Below are 21055 nucleotides of genomic sequence, written 5' to 3'. Positions count from 1 at the left end.
AGGGTGCACTCTGTTCTATTATCCAGCTCCCCAAGGAAGAGGTTAGACAACATTGGCACCAGTGTCCACCCCTGGGGTACACCACTGTTGACTGGCCTCCAGCAGGACTTTGTGCCACCGATCACAACCCTTTAAGCCTGGCTTTTTTGACTTGAATTTGCCATGTGTGAGATTAATTATTGTTTATTTTTTTGAACACTGTGGCGTGGAAATTGAAACTGTACTAACCAAAGACAACATGTAGTAAAGACAACTTTAAAAGGTTTTTATGCCTTTGTGTTGAACCAAGTTAGAAGAGAATCTTTCAGAATATTTCCATATTGTGTAAGATGCAATACCATGCACAATTATTGCATATTATTTCTTTTCAGTACATCTGTTCTGTTTATACAATTAATAGCACAATTCAGCTTCTTGGTACCTTAATTCAGCAAGTTTAAACTCCTGCCTATTGATCTTACTGTTCGTTACTGTACTACACCAGTATGTTCATATAGTAAATGTTCCAATAAACGGGTCAATATGAACTATTTGTAATATACAGAGCTGCTCTGTGTCTGTGATAGTATCAGCTTATTTTATTTTTACTTTTAGCAATGTAGTCTCCATAGTCATGAACGCTTAAACTTCAGTCATAGATACTCATATATAGCTTTAAATAAAAAAGGAGCCACTGGAGCCTTCTGACCTATACTGTCTCTTTCATATAATCCCAATAGTTCATTTTCTGTTAAGGAATTGACAGCAAATATCATAGGTATCTTCACTGCTGAATGAATTTTTGTTTCAATGAGTTTGTCATTCCTTAATACAGGACTTGATACAGGACATAAGGTTTGAATTCTCCCATATTTGTTTTTATGATAGAACTTGCCTTCTGTGATTGTGAGCCATATTTTAAAACCTCAACCAGGAGAGAGAATTTTGGATATGTGTGCTGCACCTGGAGGAAAAACAACCCATCTTGCAACATTAATGCATGACCAGGTAAGAGAAGTCATTGAGCATTTTCTGTCTCAGTGAAGAAAGTCTGACCACTGTTCATTTGCACAGCTCGCTTCACTTAGCTGTCAGAATGCAGACATAATTTACAACAGCAAACAATTAATATTTGAATGTTCTGTTTACCAATATATTTTGCTACACATCAGAGTTACTGAAATGGGCACAGACTATCAAATAGTCAAATATCAAATTAAAATCTTATTTGCTGCACATTGACCTGTTGAAATAAGTTTGATTTTACTTTTTAAATGTTATTGTTTTATTTGTAATGGAAGAAATCATAACATGCAAGGCAAAGATACACAGGAATATGCTGGATTCATGAAACTGAGACTACGTGGAAATCAGGGGTTACTACTGTGTGCCAAAAGGATGCACAACTCTGTACAAAAACGTATTAAAAAGTTCCTAATCCAATTAACTTTTTTCTCAGTAAAAATTATCAATTATGCAGTACAGATATGATCTTAGACTGACTTTCTAGTCTGAATTTGTCATTCTAAGGTAGAAGGTCACAAACCCAAAAATATCTCATGAGAAGGTAACAATATGAGAAGAAACAAGAAAAATATTTAGAGAAAGACAAAGGAAAATAACACACAAGCCAAAAAGAATGTGGATATAGGAATAACAATTTGCATATATTAAATTGCTATATGCAAAATCAAAGACGGAAATGCAGGTTACTCTTTTCTAGCAGAGAGGAGAAAAATGCGTAATGTTTCCTCTAAAAATTTTGTAAGGCGTTATTATTTGTGTTGGAATAGGGTTATTAGAATATATCAGATTATTTAGAAATCTTGCAGTTACATTATGCAATATTTCAATGGTTGTCTGTGCATTAACGGGAAGGTACAGTGGGTAATGATGTGAATGTATTTAGAAAAGACGTATTCAGTTCTGTGACGGTTTGCTTATTGAAGTGTTTCTTCCCTCAGTATGGAAAGTTTGCAAACATGCATTAAACATGCATTAGACAGTCATTAGGCATTTATTATATAGATTTGTAAAGCTTCCAGTAAAGAATTTCAGTGTGATAAATAAAGGAAGTCTGTAAAAGCATATTTTCTGTCATGGATTCATTTACATCTATATTTTTTCTCTCTGTGTGTGTACATTTTGTATAATTTTGCATAGTGTTTTTTTCCTTAGTCATTTTAGATATTTTGATCATGCTTACCTCCAGCTGAATTGGTAAAGATTAAGAATATAGATGTTGAAATTTATCTGAATTGGGTTTCCCTTTCTGAGTATATAATTTTAAGATATGGGAAATATATATTAGTAAATTTGCACTGCTTTTTGGTTCTTAAGTTCCATTCACAGATTTTCCATACTAGATTTCCATAGGCAGTGTATTAAATCATTAACATTTCAGAATATTTGAATCAATCTTACATTTTTTGTGATTTAATTGTAAAGATTAGTATATTGTTCCTAGATGAGGTAATCGAAATGTAAAATTACTCTGTATTGTTAAGAGCTTTTAAATAGGAATTGGGAATAGTTAAAGCTTGAGAATTTATTATTATCTGGATCCCAGTCCAGACCACCATTTTTTCAAGATGTCTTTCAGAAAGTTGTTCTGGCAGTGGCTGGCATGGGCCAGATGGGGAAGAACTGTTGTCTTCCAGCTTGTTCTTTTTTCTGAGGGTCTCTCAGGAGAAGGACTTATCTCTTTATATCCACAGTACAGCACATGTGCAGCAAATCCACTGTTGTAGCAACCGACCTAACTTTCAAGCACAATCAGTTGTTAGTGTGCATGCGCAATATGTTGAATGGTGATAAGGGAGAAGCAGTGGCACATGGTCATTGAGTGCTCCTGTAAGAGGTGATTTGCCTCACAGTAGCTGAAGACTGGACACCATTGACACAACATAAATCCTTTTTTACTTATTAGTCCTACACCTACATATTGGCTAACATGACGCACAGTCAACAGCTTATCTTTACTGAAGGTTTGGGGTTTTTTTACGCTTAGTCATGTTACCCTTCCATAAGCCTCTAGAGAGCCATCACCAAGTAGGAAAAAGTTGTCATGTTTTCTCAGCAGGTTCTATCTGCTGTAGCAAGTCTAGTAGAGGTTTTTGGTCTTAGGGGTTTTTTTTAAGATAGTACTACTGTTCTGGGTTTTACTGATGCTACTGTTTACTTTCCTTTGTGTTTACAGATTTCATCTAGCAGATAGTGGTGTGTGTCTGTTTTGATTTATCTTGGGAGAGGAAAAGAGAAATCTTATTCTTACATAAAAGGAATAATGTATAATTGTGATTCCCCTCTCCCCATGTCTAAATTTATTCTAGTATTTACAGTATTTCCCAAAGTAATGTGAGTGACAACTACTGCAAGTATAATGGTATGTTATGAGTCTGAGCAAGCCAGAGGCATGGCTGTGGGCCTCATTTCCTCAGGACTGAGCTGTCTGTGATCATGTTTCCTACCATCTCCATGCAAATTTAAAACCTGATGACCTGTTTTACCATGTATTTGAGACTTCTACCCTCTTTCAGATGATTACATTTTTACCGAACTTAGTGCCCAGTAAAACAGTTCAAAACAAACAAAAAGAAACAAACATAAAAACCATTTGCCAGAAGTCAGACATTATAGGGTCCCTTAGGGAGTGGCTGTGCCAAGCAGCTAGTGCCAAGCAGAATGCACACAGCTTCAGATTACTGTCTAGCCTAATGCGGGTATCACGGAAAATATGGGCGAACAAGGACTACTGAAGTGTGGATTTAAGAATAACAAAATTCTGCAGGGAAAACTAAGCTTCATTCATTATACTGCTCAGGGGTGTGGGGGGGTGAAATCAGGAACTGCACATCCATTTAATTGCTATGCTTTTGATAAAAACTTTGGGGTTTTTTTTCAGGGTGAAGTAATAGCCATGGACAAGATAGCTAACAAGGTCAAAAAAATTAAGCAGAATGCTGAATTGCTACAGCTGAATTGTATTAAGGCCTTTCGCTATGATGGAACAAAGGCACTTTCAGTTGAGAAGAGAGAGGATGAACAAGGTAAAGTAAACAACTTGGGTAGTAGTAGCTTTTAGAAGAAAATAGTAATCACTTTTGCACTAGTAGTCTTAAACATGCCACAGGTCTACAAGTCTGTGAAATACTGGCAGATGCCTAAGTTGCTTCAGCACTGTCAATGCTCTTTTATTTTCTACTCTTTTGTGATTATCATCTTCTCCACGAAACATACAAAACTCAAACTATCTGTCCTTATCACAACCTAATATGCTCAAAGGAAATGCATTCCTTTCCCAGATAATATCAAAGACTGAAGATGCCTTAAAGCTTCTTTCATGGTAACGTTTAACCCCATACTCTAAAATGTTTGACTTAGTCTGAGAAAAAAATTATTTTTGCAGAATTGCTTGGCTTTTCTGCCTCAGAATCATCATCTGTAAAATGGGGTTATTAATACCTAACTCCCAGGAGTGCTGCAAGGTTTAGTTCATTGATGTTTGTTCAGCTGTTCAGGGGAAAGTTCTATAGAAGCACAGTGTATTATTTTAAGTTCATTTCATTTGCTTTTCTGAAGTGCTGTATTCATGATACTGGTTCTGTTCCCATGATGGAACGATTTAAACAGTATCTGCTGTCTTGATTATTTTTAGTTTGTTGTGCAAAGTATGCTGTTCTTTCTCACTCTATTTTATCCCAGTCACTGGTTAGCCTAAGTAGGAATCAGGTTGCATAATTCACCTTCGTTGTCCCTATGCCTTGCAGTTATTCCTGCTTTGGAGGAATAAAGGTACTTTCTTGATAGTCTTTCATTAAACATAAAATATTGCAGGTGGTATGCAGCACTTACACAGATGAACAGGAGCTAGCTGTAATACTGAGAGATCATGAAGGTTTTTCTGTACATCCCTGCAAGTAAGACATGACATATTTTGAATGTTGTAGCAATGGATCAGAGGCAGATAAATCAGATAGGCTCATTTTGTAGTGCTGGAACAAGCTAGGTAGCAGTAGTATGAAGTCACTTGCTTGTTTTCACTTGTGACCTAACTTGAATATTTGAGCAACAGAAGGAGAAAAGGCTCTCTTCCTCACTGGTTACTCACAGATATACATATGGAGCCACTTTTGTCTTGGTGATGCTGAGCTGAAGAGTATCTCTAGCACTAAGGTGATAGAAACTTTTGGGCTGTTAAGCCAGTGGGATTCAGATGAAAAGATAGGCTCTGCACATAGAAGTTACATATTCCCTTATCTATCCAGGTAATATTCAGAAATTGTTCTTGTCTTCACAATCCTTGTTTACTGAATTGTTCTGCTGTGGAGACAGCACGTGTCACGCATTAGAACTTGTGATATTTCATGTTATTATGAAGTGCTTTATTTTCTACAGATATATATGCATCGCAAGAAATAGTTATTATATAGACAGTCCCATTATTATTATTTAAGGCAGTCTTAACAGTTAACTACAGGCTTCTCTCAGTAAAGATTTGCACACTTGGTTCAGTTATGAGCTGACTGTGGTTCATTACAGCCTATATGTACAACTCTGTACCCAGCACCTCTGACCAATCGTATTTCAACATTTTTGTTTGATTACTTTTACATTTTACTTTCAAATTATTAAATTAAGGTTAAAAAATATTATTGCCTAAAGGGATCATGTATTGTTTGATCTCACAGAACTAAAACTCTTTAGTTTTCTGGCAGATGAAATCTACCACCAGTAGTGCTGAGACTTGTCTGTAGCTGAGATTACTTTTGCAGACACTATCTATAGAACATAAATGTTTTATGTCAAGGAAGCAGTAACAGCTTGTCCTTATCTATGGTGAAGTCTCAAGGAAAGAAACAGCCACATTTTACATTACTAACTGCTTTTTACAGAAGGACCTCCATTCTTACCAGAGTCATTTGATCGAATTCTTCTTGATGCTCCATGTAGTGGGATGGGACAGAGACCAAACATGGCTTATTCCTCAACTTTAAAGGAAGTGACTTCTTATCAGCCACTACAGCGCAAGCTTTTCACTGTGGTATGTATTAATCATTGGGTAGATAAGCTAAATTGAACATAAATGCTTTTGCAGCATAAAACTTCATACCGAAAAATGGTGCCTCATTTTCCCTACCTTTTCAGCAGTTAAGTACAGAAGATTGTGTTAGGATTCAGTTAACCCCTCAGCTGCACCGTCTCTGTTACTAGGTGAAGTCAATTCATTGGAGCATGGGAAAGGTATATGTAAGCCATAGTAAATAAAAACCTTTGTATGTGTTTTTTATTCCTTCAGTTTCATCAGTTTTAATTTATAATAATCACAAGGGTTTAAGTCACAGAGCAGGTTAAAGTGTTTTCTCTGCAGCAGTACAGACTCTTGTAAGTAAGTTCACTGCATAGAACTACCATGCAGTGGTGCTGTGAGGTACTGTATGGGATATGAGACAGAGTACAAAGCCAGGAGGCCATATTACACGTTTTCATGCTGGTAGGAGTGTGCTTGGGCTGATGCTGAAAGATAAGATTTCATGAAACTTGTCTAAATCTGAATTATATGTATTCAAAGTGAACCACAGCTTGAAAAGCAGCACAGCTATAGCTTCCATGCCAAGTATGTGGAAATAGTTGACATCTAATATCACTGATAAAAATATTGTGTATCCATGGTTGGCAGCAGGTGATGAAAACAGAACTGATCTGTCTGGGATATGCAGAGCTGTACAAATAACAAATCTTACAAGGTGAATCATCTCAATGGCATTAATAAACTGCATGAGCTATAATGCTGATTTGGAAAGAAGAATCTTTCTAATCCATGGGATCCTTCACCGTATTCTCTGAGAAGAATTAGTATCCTAATGCCTATCTTAGAAAAATTTGAGTTTAATTAAGTGCTAAGTTTTAATATTACAGCTTAATGATTTCTTGGTTAATGTTTCTTAATATGAAAGTTTTTGCATTTAAAAATAAGCTGAACTGTTGTTTATTTCTCCCTGCAGGCAGTGAAATTGCTGAAGCCAGGAGGTGTTTTAGTATATAGCACATGTACAATTACACTCTCTGAAAATGAGGAGCAAGTTGCTTGGGCTCTGAAAACTTTCCCATGCCTCCAGCTTCAGCCACAGGTAATAGTATTTTCAGGGTACTTCACACAATCCAGTGAGCTTGCTTTGGCACTGTAAAGTTACACACTATATTTACTATCAATTAAATCTCTTTTTCACTGCAGACAATTTTAACTGCTGTGGATAGAAATAACACAAGGACTTGTAAGGCTCTTTTAAATCTATTTTCATGTTTAATTGAGCTTCATTTAGGGATCATTAAGTAGTTTCCCACTGTGTACTGTGGTTGTTTTCATTTGTACAACAGTCATTTAAAACACAACAGGACAAAAGATAGTTCAGACAGGTTAACATTTCTCTTGCAATTGTTCTTCAGTGCATAGATTTTATTCTCTTTTTCTGCACATTCACAGGAGAAGTGAAAAATTTTTTATTAATGCCACTGAAGTAGTGAAGACTTGCATAAAGGATGGGAGATAAATGGAAAGAACCTTGTGTTTTGAGGAAGGAGGATTTTATATGTATGGGAGCTATTTTTGCGTTATGTAAAGGAATGAGGGAACAAATTTATTTCGGGCACAGTGTCCCAAGAATGTACTTTGTCTTTTTTGGAGTCAGTGTCTACCATTAAGATGTCTGGGAGGAGGTAATATATAGGGAGATACTAGAATTTTTTATCTATACCGCATACATTTCAAAAATATCTGTTACCTTTATTAGTACCTTGAGAGAGTTTATCATCAGACCATATGCATCTCTCTTCCTCTTTGTTGATGTGATGAGTTGGATGGGTTAGTTGTTTATCATCATGGCTTTGAGGAAAGTCTAACTCTGATACCTGTTTAGCTTACTTATACATTCTGTGATGACTTGTATCTGTCTTAAGAAGTTTAGGTGCATCTTTTAACTGAAATTAAAAAAAGATATACAATAGGTGTACAATGAGAAATTATACGAAGGCTGGTAAAGATTTAAGAGAACTGAAGCTTTTCTTAAAAGATTTGTATGTTGGGATTCTTCTGCCTGCTTTCTCACCATCCATTTACTAGGAATTTTTCAGTTCCAGCTGTTCCAACTGAGATTATACGTTTTACCTAATAGCATAAAAATTGTTCTCGATAGAATGACAAAGCAAAACACAAGCCCTATTAACTCAAATGCAAGATTAATTCTGGTTTAACAGACTTTCACCAGTAATATCAGTCTTGAATAAAGCACTAGTTTTCACACACAGATGCCATAGCTGTAAAAATGAAGCTTTTATGTATAGTATATTTTAAATGAGATGACACTGAATTGTTTACCCACAGATAGTTTATAGTATCTTATAACCAGTTCCCCAGTAGTGTAAACTGAGGTGATCTTTTCCAATGAACAGGAAACTGGAGTCTAGGATCGACTTACCTCATGTTCCTTTATGTATTATTTCCCATATTCTTTAGTCTCTCAATGGACATCTCCTTATATACCCAGTCCACTGTCTCCCACTTTCTCAGTTTGGCATCAGATCCTGGAATCATGTTGGGTAAGGAAAAAACAGGAGATGGAGCCATAGGCGTTGATCTCGTAGGAGGAGGTTACTGCATGGCAGCTGATCCTTTGTCTGTGCAGACTTACTTCCTCTTAGGGGTTTACACAGGAGGTACTGTATATCAGCTTAAATGCAGTAACTTAACTGGAAGGAAAAAGGAAAAGGTAGAGGAAAAAATTGGTCTGTCTTTGAGCAAGTTGCTTGACCCTGTGTAATACTGTTTTCCCTAGACTTTTACCTTTCCATCCTTCTATTACATTACTTCAAGTCACTACCCCTGTCTCCCTTTGTATGTTATTTTTTCTCAATTTGCAATGGACACCTCTTTTTGTCTCTTACCTGGAAAGCACTGAAATCCTGCTGAGGGAATGGAAGAGAAGAATTGGGCTGCAACCTCTTGGCTGCCCAGCTTTACAGCACACAGTATGGGGTTAAGCAACTAACTCGCATCATGTGCTGACTGGGTGAGCTCATGTGTTAGCAAAGTGTGATGGCTCAAAAAATACTCTGTTGTGGGCTGCATTATAGACTACACTAGACTAGATTTACAAAGGAGATCTATTTTTGATATTGCATTGCCAGCTTTTGCACATTTTGTTCTATCTCCTTACTGAATGCATTGAAAGAACAATCCACCCAAGAATTAGATTTTTTCCCAGGAATCAGTGTATTAAATAAAAAGCAGTCAAGGCTACTCACAAGAAATGCTGAGAAAAGGGCTGTGATTTTAAGCCCTTCTCCTCTCCAGGATTTTGATGCCAAATGTCATCTCCTGAATTCAGATACCTAAGCTGTTCCTTTCTTTCTTTCTCTGCCTCATATACATACACATGTAACAGTAGTCCCATTTACGTGTTAGTCTAATTACATGACATAGAAAATCTGAAGCTCAGATTTTTCTGCTGCATCCCCTTCCAAAATGATGCCTCTTCAGGCAGTAAAGTATTCTGGACTGGGGCTTTTAGTCTCTCCAGCTGAAGTTTTTAATGTGAAGAATCTGGGTACTTCTACTACTGTTACTCAGTATATTAGTAACTGGCTAACGAATCACTATTTTTTACTTAACTCATACCTATTAGTCAGTACACAGAAGTGCTGCATCATTTAGAAGTGGCAACCTAAAACCTTTAGACCTTCCTGTTGTCAGGTGGTAACAGCTTTCTTGTGATGTTTCAGTCCTTTGAGTAATGAATTGATTTAGACCTGTGTACCTGTCCTCAACAAGTGCTCCAAACTACTGGGCTAAAGTGGATTAGGTGCCCACCACCTCCACAAAGTACTTTGGACCTTGTATATATGCTTGTATACATATTGACCAGATGAAGGCAAGAAAAGGAGGGCCACATTACTCCTAAATCTTCCCCTGGTGTGAATGATACAAACCTAGCTTGTCCACGTTAACAGTTAGGCAGCTCTGCATATACTCAGTGGAATACATTTAGGGCACTTAAGAACTTTACTGATGCAATAATTTGCTTTTCTTTGTTACTTAAAAAGGAGCCTCACATTGGAGGAGAAGGCATGAGGGGAGCTGGACTGTCGCTTGATCAGTTGAAGCTGCTGCAGAGATTTGATCCATCTGCTGTGCCATTGCAAGGAATGGATATTAATTCTTTGCAAGATTCCAGGGAAGATGATCTGATTTCACTGGCAAATAAGGACTGTATAGGATTTTTTATCGCAAAATTTATTAAATCGAACAGTAAATAAGCATTTAGGAATGCAACCTGAAAAAATACCTCTGTGAGTCCAAGAACAGTTCAGATGTGAAGTGTGTTTCTTACTGCTGCAACGTTGCCACGCCAACAGGCTGACGGCAGGGTTGCTATGGCAGCAATAAAATCTGCCAGCTGTTGTGCTGGGAAAGAGCCACAGGTTGCAGAAAGAAAGTCATGGCTGGGGGAAGGGTAGTGTCATTTTTAAGCCTCCATTTGCTCTTGTATTTACAGCAGGTCAGCGCATGAATGACAAGTATGTTCGCTCGTACCGCTGTCTGTTCTATCTTTCCCCATGTGAGTTGCTTATCTAGTGCAGCAAGCGTAGGAACAGGGTTTCTCTGGGAGGGGAAGTAAGTTACTTTATGAAACGCAAACCTAAATAAAATAGATGGGAACTATTATTGTGAATTTTGGAAAAGGTGGTTTCTATGGAGGTTTACCAATAGTTAACGTTTCATTAAATAGTGCTTCATGAAACACTGTAACATTTTACAAAGAACTGTTTTATAAATTGATACTTAGAACCTCATTTCTCTTTTATTTTAATACAAGCAAGATTCTCTGTACACATAGTATATACACAAAATACGATTAGGCTTTGTAGCATGTCTTTTATAGCAGCATGAATATATTAAACGGTCTCACTCTGAGAATGTAAATAAATATTGTTTCAACATCAAACTTCCCATGCATAAACTGTATTGGTTCTGAAATAGCCTATTGGACTGGCTGACAAGTGACAATTTTAAAATCAAACATTTGCAACAGAAGGGGCTACAGTTGTGATTAATATATCAAAAGACAGAAAACAATGCATAATACCATCTGAAATGTTGCAAATCACCTTTCAAACAACTAAGAATATTAACTCTTTATTGGTTAGAAAGCATCACCAGCTAAAATCATATGAAAATTGAAACTGGGGAAGCATGCTAATGAGAACTGCCTTAATACACTGCTCAAAAAGTTTTAATAATCTAAATTTCTTAAAGGTGTTAGATGTGTTTGAAAATTCTGCTTCAGGTCCAGGGATGTTCTCCGTTTGAACAGTATTCTCTTTTCTCAGTACTGCTGGAACTGACAATAGCACTAAAATTAGAGGGAAAAGGTAAGTACAATTTGAAAACGTAAACTGACACCTCTGTGTGTTTGTTTTTTTCTTCTCACTCATCAATTTCCAGTTTTTAAAAGCATTATCTGAAAAATGTCTGTCTTTTCACACATAACTGTTTGGTTGGATTAAAAAGAGCGATACTTCTTTTTCAATTTGTCTTTATACTGTCCGAAGTGCTTTTGCATTTGCTCACAATCAAAACAATTTACACAATTCTGTTTCTCAGTAGTCTGGTTGTTTACTTATATTTGCTATAAATGTTTTGATACCGTATATTTTCTACTGTTCTTAAATAAAACAAATGTCCCTTCTATTCTGCCAACGTTGCCTAGTACATCCTCTGTAAGGCCTATCGTAGCAGGATAGGAGGATAGAATTCTTGTCTACTTGTCTACTTTTGTTGGTCGCTCCTTGCCGTTAACCACAACATGTCTAAAGAAGATTTAAAGTCATTTTGTTTCATCAGTAGTAGGTGAGATAGCCTATTTAGAATCATGAAAGCTCACACTATAAATTACAGTCTTTTTAGTCTAAATATGGCTAAAATAATTACTTGGTAACAAAAGGGACTAGTTTTTATTGTAAGTACATCTTGAAATCTTTAACACAGTGCTAGTAAAAAAAGCATTTTCTTTTTGCAGAATGTATAAATTCTGTAAACATTAATCAGCACACATAAGACTATATTCTGAAATTTGTGTATGCATATAAAGTAAGGAACTTTGCCTCCAGTTTCAATAGCAGGATTTGTGCAATGCTGAATTTGAAAGAATTAAGATTGCTGAATTTTTAGTGGAAGATTTGTTGAGACTTTCCCAGATTTCTTTAGTTTTGAATGATAAACAGGCTTTTCAAGAAGGTGTTCTCACTTGTTTTTATATCAGAAGTTTCTTGGGGGGCGGGGGGGAGAGGGCGGAGAAAAGGTAACTAAAACTGACTTGTATTTGATTCCAGTGTAATTGCAGACCAGACTTCACCTGAAAAAAATTACTGATATCTGAACTTTAACTACCAGAGTTGTTTCTGCAAAAGTCAACTGCTAGACTTAAAAGAACACTTAGCATATTAAAGGGATAAGCCTCCGCTGTTTCTCCTAGGCCCCCCTCTCTGTTGGTAATTGGGGAGCTGGGGGGTGGAGCGAGAGACCTCTCCATCAGGCAGTTCAGAACAGAAACTCAGTTGAGGTGCTCCAAATCAGCCCTTGAAGGAGACAGTGTCCTTCCTTTGACTACAGGCTCGGCTAAGTTAGTTAGATGACTAAAGTTGGATGGATGCCCTTCTTTTTTTCTTTTCCAATCTTACTGTGACTTTAACTAGAAGTGCAGGAATACTTTCTCATTGTCACAATTTTGATGTATGGTGTGTATATATTTTTAATACATAATAGGATTACTTCCCTGCTAAGAATGCTTTACACACTGAATCATTATGCTTCAGTGTTTGGTGCTGAAGCACAGTTGAATATATATATATATGTTTATATATACTATATGAGATATTTATATATTAAATTAAAAAAAGTTATTGTCATTGTAATGAAAGAGTAACCCTACAAAATAGATAGATTAGGCATGCAATCAGATCCTGTCTTTAAGAAAGTCTGAAAAGTAGTTTTCTCTATTTGCAGAAATAGTGATTAGTAATAGTGCCAAATCTAAATATTTATCTTGGTCAATATAAAGATATTAAAATAGGCAGCCTAGTATAGTATGAAATTATTACACAGCTTTTTCGTGTTTCAGTGTCATGGAGTCCACCAATTTTTAGATCATAGGATTTCATATGTTTTTTGAGGAAAAGGGAATATTTTAGTAAGAAATAGGCTGATGACGGTGATCAACAAGAAATTACTTGGGAGTGGGCAGTTTAAAATGTAAAGAACACTCTTTATGTTTAATTGTTCATGAGTAAAAATTTATGAGCAAATCCAATTTTGTACTGCTAGAATTCATTGCAGAGTAGGTATGCATGATAGATAAAAGTGGTAAGAATAAGAAAAGAGAACACGGATGAGTTAGAAGAACAAGCTTAATCTCTATTATAACTGATATAAATCTTTTTTGGGGCTGCGTAGGAACACATCTCTAGGGTGGTAAGTTATAAAAAGAAACTGTCTATAAAGCTACTGTAAGCTTATATGTAACAGTTTGTTATATAAAAGTGGGGAAATAAATTATAGACAAATGGCCAAGCAATAAATTCAATTGAATAACATTTGATCAAAAACATTCACAATAAAAATGGCATCCGCGTATTTTACAGACGATAGAAGAACTAAAATTTTGGTGAAAGATCTGCAATAAAGTAATAAATACAAGTAAATGTACACCAGAAATGTTATATTACACTCTAAAAAATAATTTCTCTGTTCTTCCTCTAGACTATGTAATAAAGTTTTTTTGCAATGTGCTTTATTTTCATGGACGGAATAGAATTAAAAGTCAAAAGCAGTTGGGAAATCGCTTTCAGCCTTTTTCAGTGTTAAAGCAGTCAGAGGTCAAATGTAACTACAAAGCAAAAGCTGGAAGAGGCTTTGGTAACTAACACAGGAGGTGGTTTACACTAACCTTTTGACTTTGGACAGACACTGATTAAAAGCAGTCAGACCACTCACTGCATTCCAGCTAAGGGAATGATAACAGACCACATTAAAACCTCTGCAGGTGTCACAGAATGTGAATATGACTTTACAAACCAATGGAGCTTAAAAATTATAATTACTAACATTCATAAAAGACAGTAAGTATTAAGGGGCAGGGTATCAGACCTGGGCAGTAACTGCGTGTATAGGATGAGTAACCAGACATGCAGGGAGAAGTGAAAATAGGTCTCTACTTTTATTCAGGGTTTGATGAGTGGAATTTCATTTCCTTATCCTCCATTTATATATAAGGCCTGTAGGTTAAGAATTTACAGATTTCTGTGAAAACAGGTACTCCACTCAAACTCATTGTGGCTTTAAAACCAGCCTTCATTAATTAGGGCCAAATCCTTAGGAAAAAACTATCATCCATTTAACTTTACACCTTGAGAAGCAAAAATTGTGGAACTCCTCTCAAATTCTGAACTCCTGATGCCAGACACAGAATATGAATTCATGAGTATTCCAGAAGAATTTTTTCATTTCTAGGCAGTAATTTATGGATCGATTTAAAAATAGTTTCTTTCAGCTCTTAACTCCTACTGATGCTGCCTTTGTGCACAAACCTGTTTGCTTATTCATCCCCACTGTCCTCCTGTCCCTTAACAGGTCTGGCGACTTACTCTCACCTCCTTCCAGTCCCTCCTCGAGAATTCTTTCTTCCATGATGTCTGTGTGACACTAAACAACTGGTAAAGGATAGACTCGGGCTGCTGAACAGCACTGATGTGTATTCATTTGAAAAGACATACAAAAATAAGGTTAACATCTAACATATATACACGTAAATGTTAAAATGCATCCCATTCTTTCCATATACTGACATTCTTTAGAAAAATACAGAGCGAGAGCTGACAAGACCTATGTAGCCCTTAACTATTTTATCTTCCTCCCTTTCCTTCTGTCTCACTGGTTTTATTATCTTTTTGGCTCATTTGAACAGAAATTTTACAGGTTGTTTTGTACCACACATACATAAGAAGACCCTGGAGCTCACTGGGACCTCTACCATTCCTCAGATTCAAAGCTCCTGAAACCAGGTACAGAAATATGAACTCATTAGTATCCTAATGCAAACAATAGTATTAAACTTTCTATTGGCAAAACTTTGCAAAGACATTTCATCACAATAACCTTTGATATGTCCTCCAGTTGGAGTATTTTTAAAGCTTCTTACTGAAATAATTCTGTTAAAGTGCTTTTCAAAGTAGTGCTCAGCAGGCAGGTGGTATTGTGCAATACGTGTAGTACAAGCTCACGTTACAAATGGTTTGTCACTCTAAAAACAATAACTGAAGGAAAGTATCTTAGCAAGGCTAATAAAAACCTACTGAGTGAGTCTGCCTAAGAAATGCATGTGTTAGTATGTTGTCTGTACATAATTAGCAGCACTATACAAAACATGATTCTCTCATTAGTTGGACTGGGACATGCCTTTTTTTGTGATATTTATATTCCGTAAATCAATATGTAGGCCATACTTAAATACTAGGGCTTGGACTATGCTCTTTATTTTCTCATTTATTTGACTACACATGGCTACCTACTCCACGGTTTTCTTACACTACTCAGTGCTTTGAAATTCTGCCAAACGTTCCTTAAAAAATTTCCACCTTTAAGAAAGGTGGAAAATAAACACTCTCTGGAGCAAAAGTTAAAAAAAAAAAACAAACCCCAAAAAAATTCAAGGTATTGAAGTGGCATCCATAGATCACTTCTTAGAGGACACAGCTGTCATATAACAGTTGTAGGGAGCAACAGCATTTACTGAAGCTGGTAAAATAGCTAAAGCCAGGCTACACAGAGCAAGACAATGTAACTTCTCTTCCCGTTTACATGTGATCTGATATGATTCAAACAACAAAGTCTTTCAATGGCGTTTTCCACTGATACCCTGAAAATCCTCTCGTATCAAAAGCCACTGTTTATATACTCATATATCCATTTGGTAATACAACAGATCTACTTACCTATGCTTCCTTTGTCTACAAAAAGTCATTTAGTGATGTTTAAAAAAAAGCTGAGAATTTTATTTCTAGAAAAATACCCTTTTTCTTGTGTTCCCCACAGTTCATGCTTTCAATCAAATGCTACCCTTGAATAATCACAACAGTCAGCAGCACTGGGAGGAACGGCCAGATATCTGACAGCAGAATTTCACACTCTTACGGTGTTGTAAAAAAAGCATATAAAGCATCAGGGAGAGGGGCGGGAGAGGGCGAACAGAGTGTGTTTAAGGGAGTTAAACTGAATTGCTTGGATGCTGGAATAGGAGATTGGAGAAAACATGCACCTGCCATATATCTTATCCATTTCACTAAAATGATATTCAAAATCAGGCAATGCTGATATTCCCAGAATTAAAATAATAAATAAAAAGAACTTCCAGCTAAATTAATTACTATCCCACTACAGTCTTTATATAATGTGCTATTTACAGTGAAATACAAAAAGTATTTCATTCATACAATTACTACAAAGACTATATGTGATGCAGAACAGCTTTTACACTAGGCAAGGGTACGGAACCTGTAGTCAAAAATAATAGCAACTTTCCCCCCACTTACCAGTGCAACAGGTGTTCAATGCAAAACAAACTGTGTTCACTCCCTTTGATTTCAATGCATTTTCTCTAGCAAGCTCATAACAAGCGTATTTTGTCACAGTCATTTTTCTAAGCTCTCACCAGCAGCACAACAGTTTAGGTGAAGGAAAAGCAGTGAGCTGGCTGCACAGTGGGAATGCAGAGGAATTGGCAAGTGTAGAAAAAGAAGTGGAGAAGCTACAAAAATTTATTTTCCAACAAAATAACTCTCCACAAGCTGTGTAAACTTTTCTTACTAAAACAAATACTCTAAAACACAAAGATTTTACATTTCCAGTGAAACACTCACAGTAACATTTGCCTGTTTTTACTCTCCTGAAGTCTCAACAAAGAGCCAGCAGATTTATGCTTTCTCAATTACCTGGGTCAGTAAACTCCCTCATATTCCCTGACTGCAATTTGGATTTTTAAATTAATAGACAGAATGAAGAAACAAGACTTGTTGGGCTTTTGAGTAACCTTTGTTTTCTTCAGTAGATTCCCACACTTCGCTGCCTAACGTGCACATGCACACGCACGCCCATCCACCACCCACCCGCTCACATACACACCTCTGCCACGGGTGCTCTATTATTCTGACAACAGAACAAAAATTAAGCTGTGTCCATTGCAATTTTGTGACCTGTACAGACAAGAGTAATTTATAGTGGTAAGTTTGTTATCTTCACCACAGATTGCAAATGCAAAATTGGGTTTGCAAGGACAGCATAAGGTATAAGAGTTAGACCCTTTATCTCAAGCACTCATTCGTATTTACAGTAAGTATAAGCTTTCTGCTACAGAAGAAAAAGTATTCAGATTGAACACTGTTACAGATTTCCTAAATGAGGCTAGTTCCAGTTGCCAGTAATTCAAAAGCAAATCTGCTGACTTGGCATTAGGACTCTAAAACAGTGTGATCAAACTTATATAGTAAGAAGGTGTCTGCAGAAGTAACATTTATAAACTGTATATACAGTACACAGTACCAGTACATAGAAAATAGATTTTGACTTTATGATCCCCTGTGTGTAAGGCAAGACTGAATTCTGTCTTCAAATGGAGTCCACCAGAGGTACAAGCAACAGATAGTGGCTCTTAAATCAATATGCAAATCAAGTGCATACAAATTAAAAATCAGAGCAGACAAAAAGTTTTAGATTTTTTTATGTGCTGATTCTGGCTTGCTGAATACACGGGAAGTTATTAAACATCAAATGTACCTTTTTTTAAAAAACACTAACAACACCTTGATGGCAACAGATATTGTTCAAGTGGCAGCTACCGAAAAACAGCTTGAAAAACGGCATAGTACAACATCAGGATCTCTGCAGTTGTACGATGCTAATTCATATAGCACTAACCAAAAAAATAAGTATATGAATATTCTATTTCATGCTATTGCTATGCAAGCAACAGCAATACAAATCAGCATACAGAAGGATACCATATGTTCTGCAATGAAGAACCCAAAGATATTTTCAAGGGGCATTGTTACAAGACTTCAAAGAAACACAAGACTGCTGGAGGCAAAAGTTACTGACGGATGTAAACATCCCTGTTCCATTCGCCTGCATCGTTACGTTTTTTCGATATCACTTCCCCATCCTTGTCACAATATTGGTCCCTTGATTTATGACGACTACGCTGTTTGTTGCATTCATTGTGGTCCTGCTCGCGGTCCCTCTCCTTTGAGCGATGCCTTGATTCTCTATGTCTGTGATCACTGCTCCCGTGGGACTCGTCTCTGTGATTGTGATCCCTGTGAGAATCATAGTGGTCACCGTGCTCATGTGAGTAGTCCTCCTTCGGCTCTACGTAAGCCGAATCTCTGCTGTCTTGTGTTTCCGAGTCAAAAGTTTCTTGCCTAGAAAGGCCTCTAACACCACTGCGATGGTTGTGGTGTTGGCTTGAGGAAGAGCGATGCTGGGACTTCTTGATGGGTTCAACCCGTGCTTCCTCTTCAATTTGTGAACCGCTGCGTTCAGGGACTGAATGGTCATTCCTCTGGTCTCCTTGAGATCCCTGCTATCACAACCAGCAGTAAGTTCACGTACACGAAGCACACATTTAAAAACTTTCCCCAGTACCAAATTCAACTAGAAAGTATCATGAAACCAATACAATTTAAGTACACAACAATCCGCTTTGAATCTAAACTAGAAAAAACCCATTAGAATTCCACTTTTACTGAAAGTTCAGTATTATAATACAAACAATTCCTTTCACTCTCATCAGAACGGAGGGTGGCACTTGGGTTATTCTACGACACTTTCTCATCTCCTGTGATGTTTCATTCCAGTTAGCAATAATTGCCTACCACACTCCAGACAAAAAGAGAGCATGCAGAAGCAGGACAAACTGCAGAAAAATTAAAGAGGACGTATCATGCCAGGAGAGGGCAGGTATCAGTTGAGAGTTTACAGATGCCTGCTTGGAAACAGCCACTATGGGAAAGTGATTTTAGAGGGCTGAGGAGGTGGATTCCAGCAGAGAACCAAAGTACAAAACCTTGGCTCTTTTAGAGTAGCTTTTATTTTTAAAGAAAAAAATGCAATTGAATCTGGTATGAATAAAGTTTGTATTATGATACTAATAGTATCACTGACCTTCTGTTTTTCTCAGCAATAATTCAATTTCTTCCTGGTAATGAAAAATTAAACTTTGACCTCATAATTTTAAGAGCTCAAGAATACAGACCATTGCCAAGAAAAGCAGGAGGAGAGTGGTATTATCACCTATAGAATTTCCTAACACACCACTACTATTACAAGACTGAAATAAAAATTACCAGGTAATAACAAACCTACTCTTCACCAGCATAATGCTTTGAAATCACTGCAAAATGAACAAGTGGCATTATTTAACTCATTTGGGGGTTTCATTACATTAACCTGCTTTTACTCCCAAACCACAGCCAAAGACTCTTCAAGCTTAATTGCAAAATTTCAAGAAACAGTTTATGGTGAAACTGAATTATCCTTCTCACATGAGGTGAAGAACGTCAAGACAAAATCATCTCTACTAGCACAATATTAAAGTAGGTTTTAACAGAGTTATAGATATTTGTTTGTGAGACTGTTCCGAATTTACCAAAGTTAGTCTAAAGTTTGCCCTCCTATGTTCAGAGTTGTCTAAAAATAAGGATTGCCTCCAGGGCAGCTCACGGACATATCTTCTTTCTGTCCTTCTATTTTGTGGAAAAGAGCTAGCGGAAGGAGGAAATTTTGTCCTTCAGCCACAGACCCTGGCAGGTGGGTTTCCTAGCAACCCAAAAAGTAAAATGACAGGAAATTGGACAGGAACAAATCTGTATTTTATCAGAAACTTACAAAAAGCAACATATTTCAAATCAGTAATTTGATAAATTTGACAAATCTTCATTTTCTAAGACAACATTTTGTTCTGTAAACTTCCCAGTGACTAGCTGGGATGCTCCATGTGTTCCTAATTTGAAACAAGTGGTATAGGTGAGAACAAGGTAACAGAAACAGCAGTCGAATTTCTTTTTTGTTCCTGTTTTTATGATTCTCAAGATGATTCTGATTTGTCAGAAAAGGAATGTCATAATTGTAAATATGAATAGACGTGTTCAAGGTGAACAGAAATGACTCAACAGAGGTGAATTATAAATGAAATCAAGTGAAAAGCTAAAGAGTCTAAAGCAATGCCTGCTTTGGACGTGTAAACACATTTTTATTAGTTCACAACCATGACTGTTTTTAAGGCACATAAACTGGGCACACATGTGAAACCCTTTAATTCTCATATGGTCAAATGCCAAATATGTATGTACCTATATATATAATCGTGACTAATAAAATCTGTCATTGCTGTGGTTTGAGAACAAATGCAAAATTTGAACCTGCTTTGAATGGAATGCTACTTTTACAAACTCAGATGCATCTTCTCTGCTATGACAAGTACGTGTGGAGGAGCACAATGAATAAATTTAGAACCAATACCTGCAATTTCAGAATAGCGTTAGGGCTATTGGGATTTATGGGCAAATTCATTGACAGTAACTTTCCCTAAATATTACAGGGACACTGAGCTGGTAATGTTTGAATCTGGATTAGGGTCTGGTTTTGTGGTTCATAACCAAATTAGGGCTCTGATTTGGATTAGATTCCGCAGTGCAGGAATTTTATGGCCCAATCCCGTAAGGTATTTTGCCTAAAATGGAGAAAGTTTGAGAGAAGCCCATTTCATTATTCAGGTTGTAATTTCAAAGAAGTAGGGGTTCTTGGAAAGAAGTTTAAGCAGTGTTGAAAGAGAGAGAAGTCTCTGTCCACCAAGTCAGTTTGGCTTGCTCCCTATTTCCATCCAGTGGTCCCTAATCGCCTGCACCGTATGTGTGTGAGGTTGCTCCAGTCTTCTTTTTGGAATTAGCCAAATATTTCCCTAAAAGAGGAAAA

General features: G+C 36.7%; 2 protein-coding genes across 5 annotated transcripts in view; one reads left to right on the top strand and one right to left on the bottom strand.

The window, feature by feature from the left end:
- NSUN6 (NOP2/Sun domain family, member 6) overlaps positions 1-11971 on the top strand; it is a 24556-nt gene extending 12585 nt beyond the window's left edge. Inside the window, exons 7-12 of one of the 2 annotated variants that reach the window (XM_009330559.1) lie at positions 868-987; positions 3884-4028; positions 5874-6022; positions 6984-7109; positions 8492-8574; positions 10078-10191. In XM_009330559.1, coding sequence (XP_009328834.1) covers positions 868-987; positions 3884-4028; positions 5874-6022; positions 6984-7109; positions 8492-8574; positions 10078-10105 — 651 coding nt within the window. In that variant the 3' untranslated portion in view covers positions 10106-10191. Of the gene's footprint in view, positions 1-867; positions 988-3883; positions 4029-5873; positions 6023-6983; positions 7110-8491; positions 8575-10077 lie in introns of both variants that reach the window. The other variant, XM_009330558.1, reaches the window with a different exon arrangement.
- A 6169-nt stretch (positions 11972-18140) lies between these two features.
- The window catches only part of CACNB2 (calcium channel, voltage-dependent, beta 2 subunit), an 89574-nt gene continuing 86659 nt past the window's right edge, over positions 18141-21055 (bottom strand). For 2 of the 3 annotated variants that reach the window (XM_009330555.1, XM_009330556.1), the window contains exon 13: positions 18141-18662. In XM_009330555.1, coding sequence (XP_009328830.1) covers positions 18174-18662 — 489 coding nt within the window. In that variant the 3' untranslated portion in view covers positions 18141-18173. Of the gene's footprint in view, positions 18666-21055 lie in introns of all 3 variants that reach the window. The other variant, XM_009330557.1, reaches the window with a different exon arrangement.

This window comes from Pygoscelis adeliae, unplaced genomic scaffold (assembly GCF_000699105.1).
Source record: "Pygoscelis adeliae isolate BGI_AS28 unplaced genomic scaffold, ASM69910v1 Scaffold27, whole genome shotgun sequence".
Classification (NCBI taxonomy): domain Eukaryota; kingdom Metazoa; phylum Chordata; class Aves; order Sphenisciformes; family Spheniscidae; genus Pygoscelis; species Pygoscelis adeliae.
This window is presented reverse-complemented; position numbering and strand designations above follow the sequence as displayed.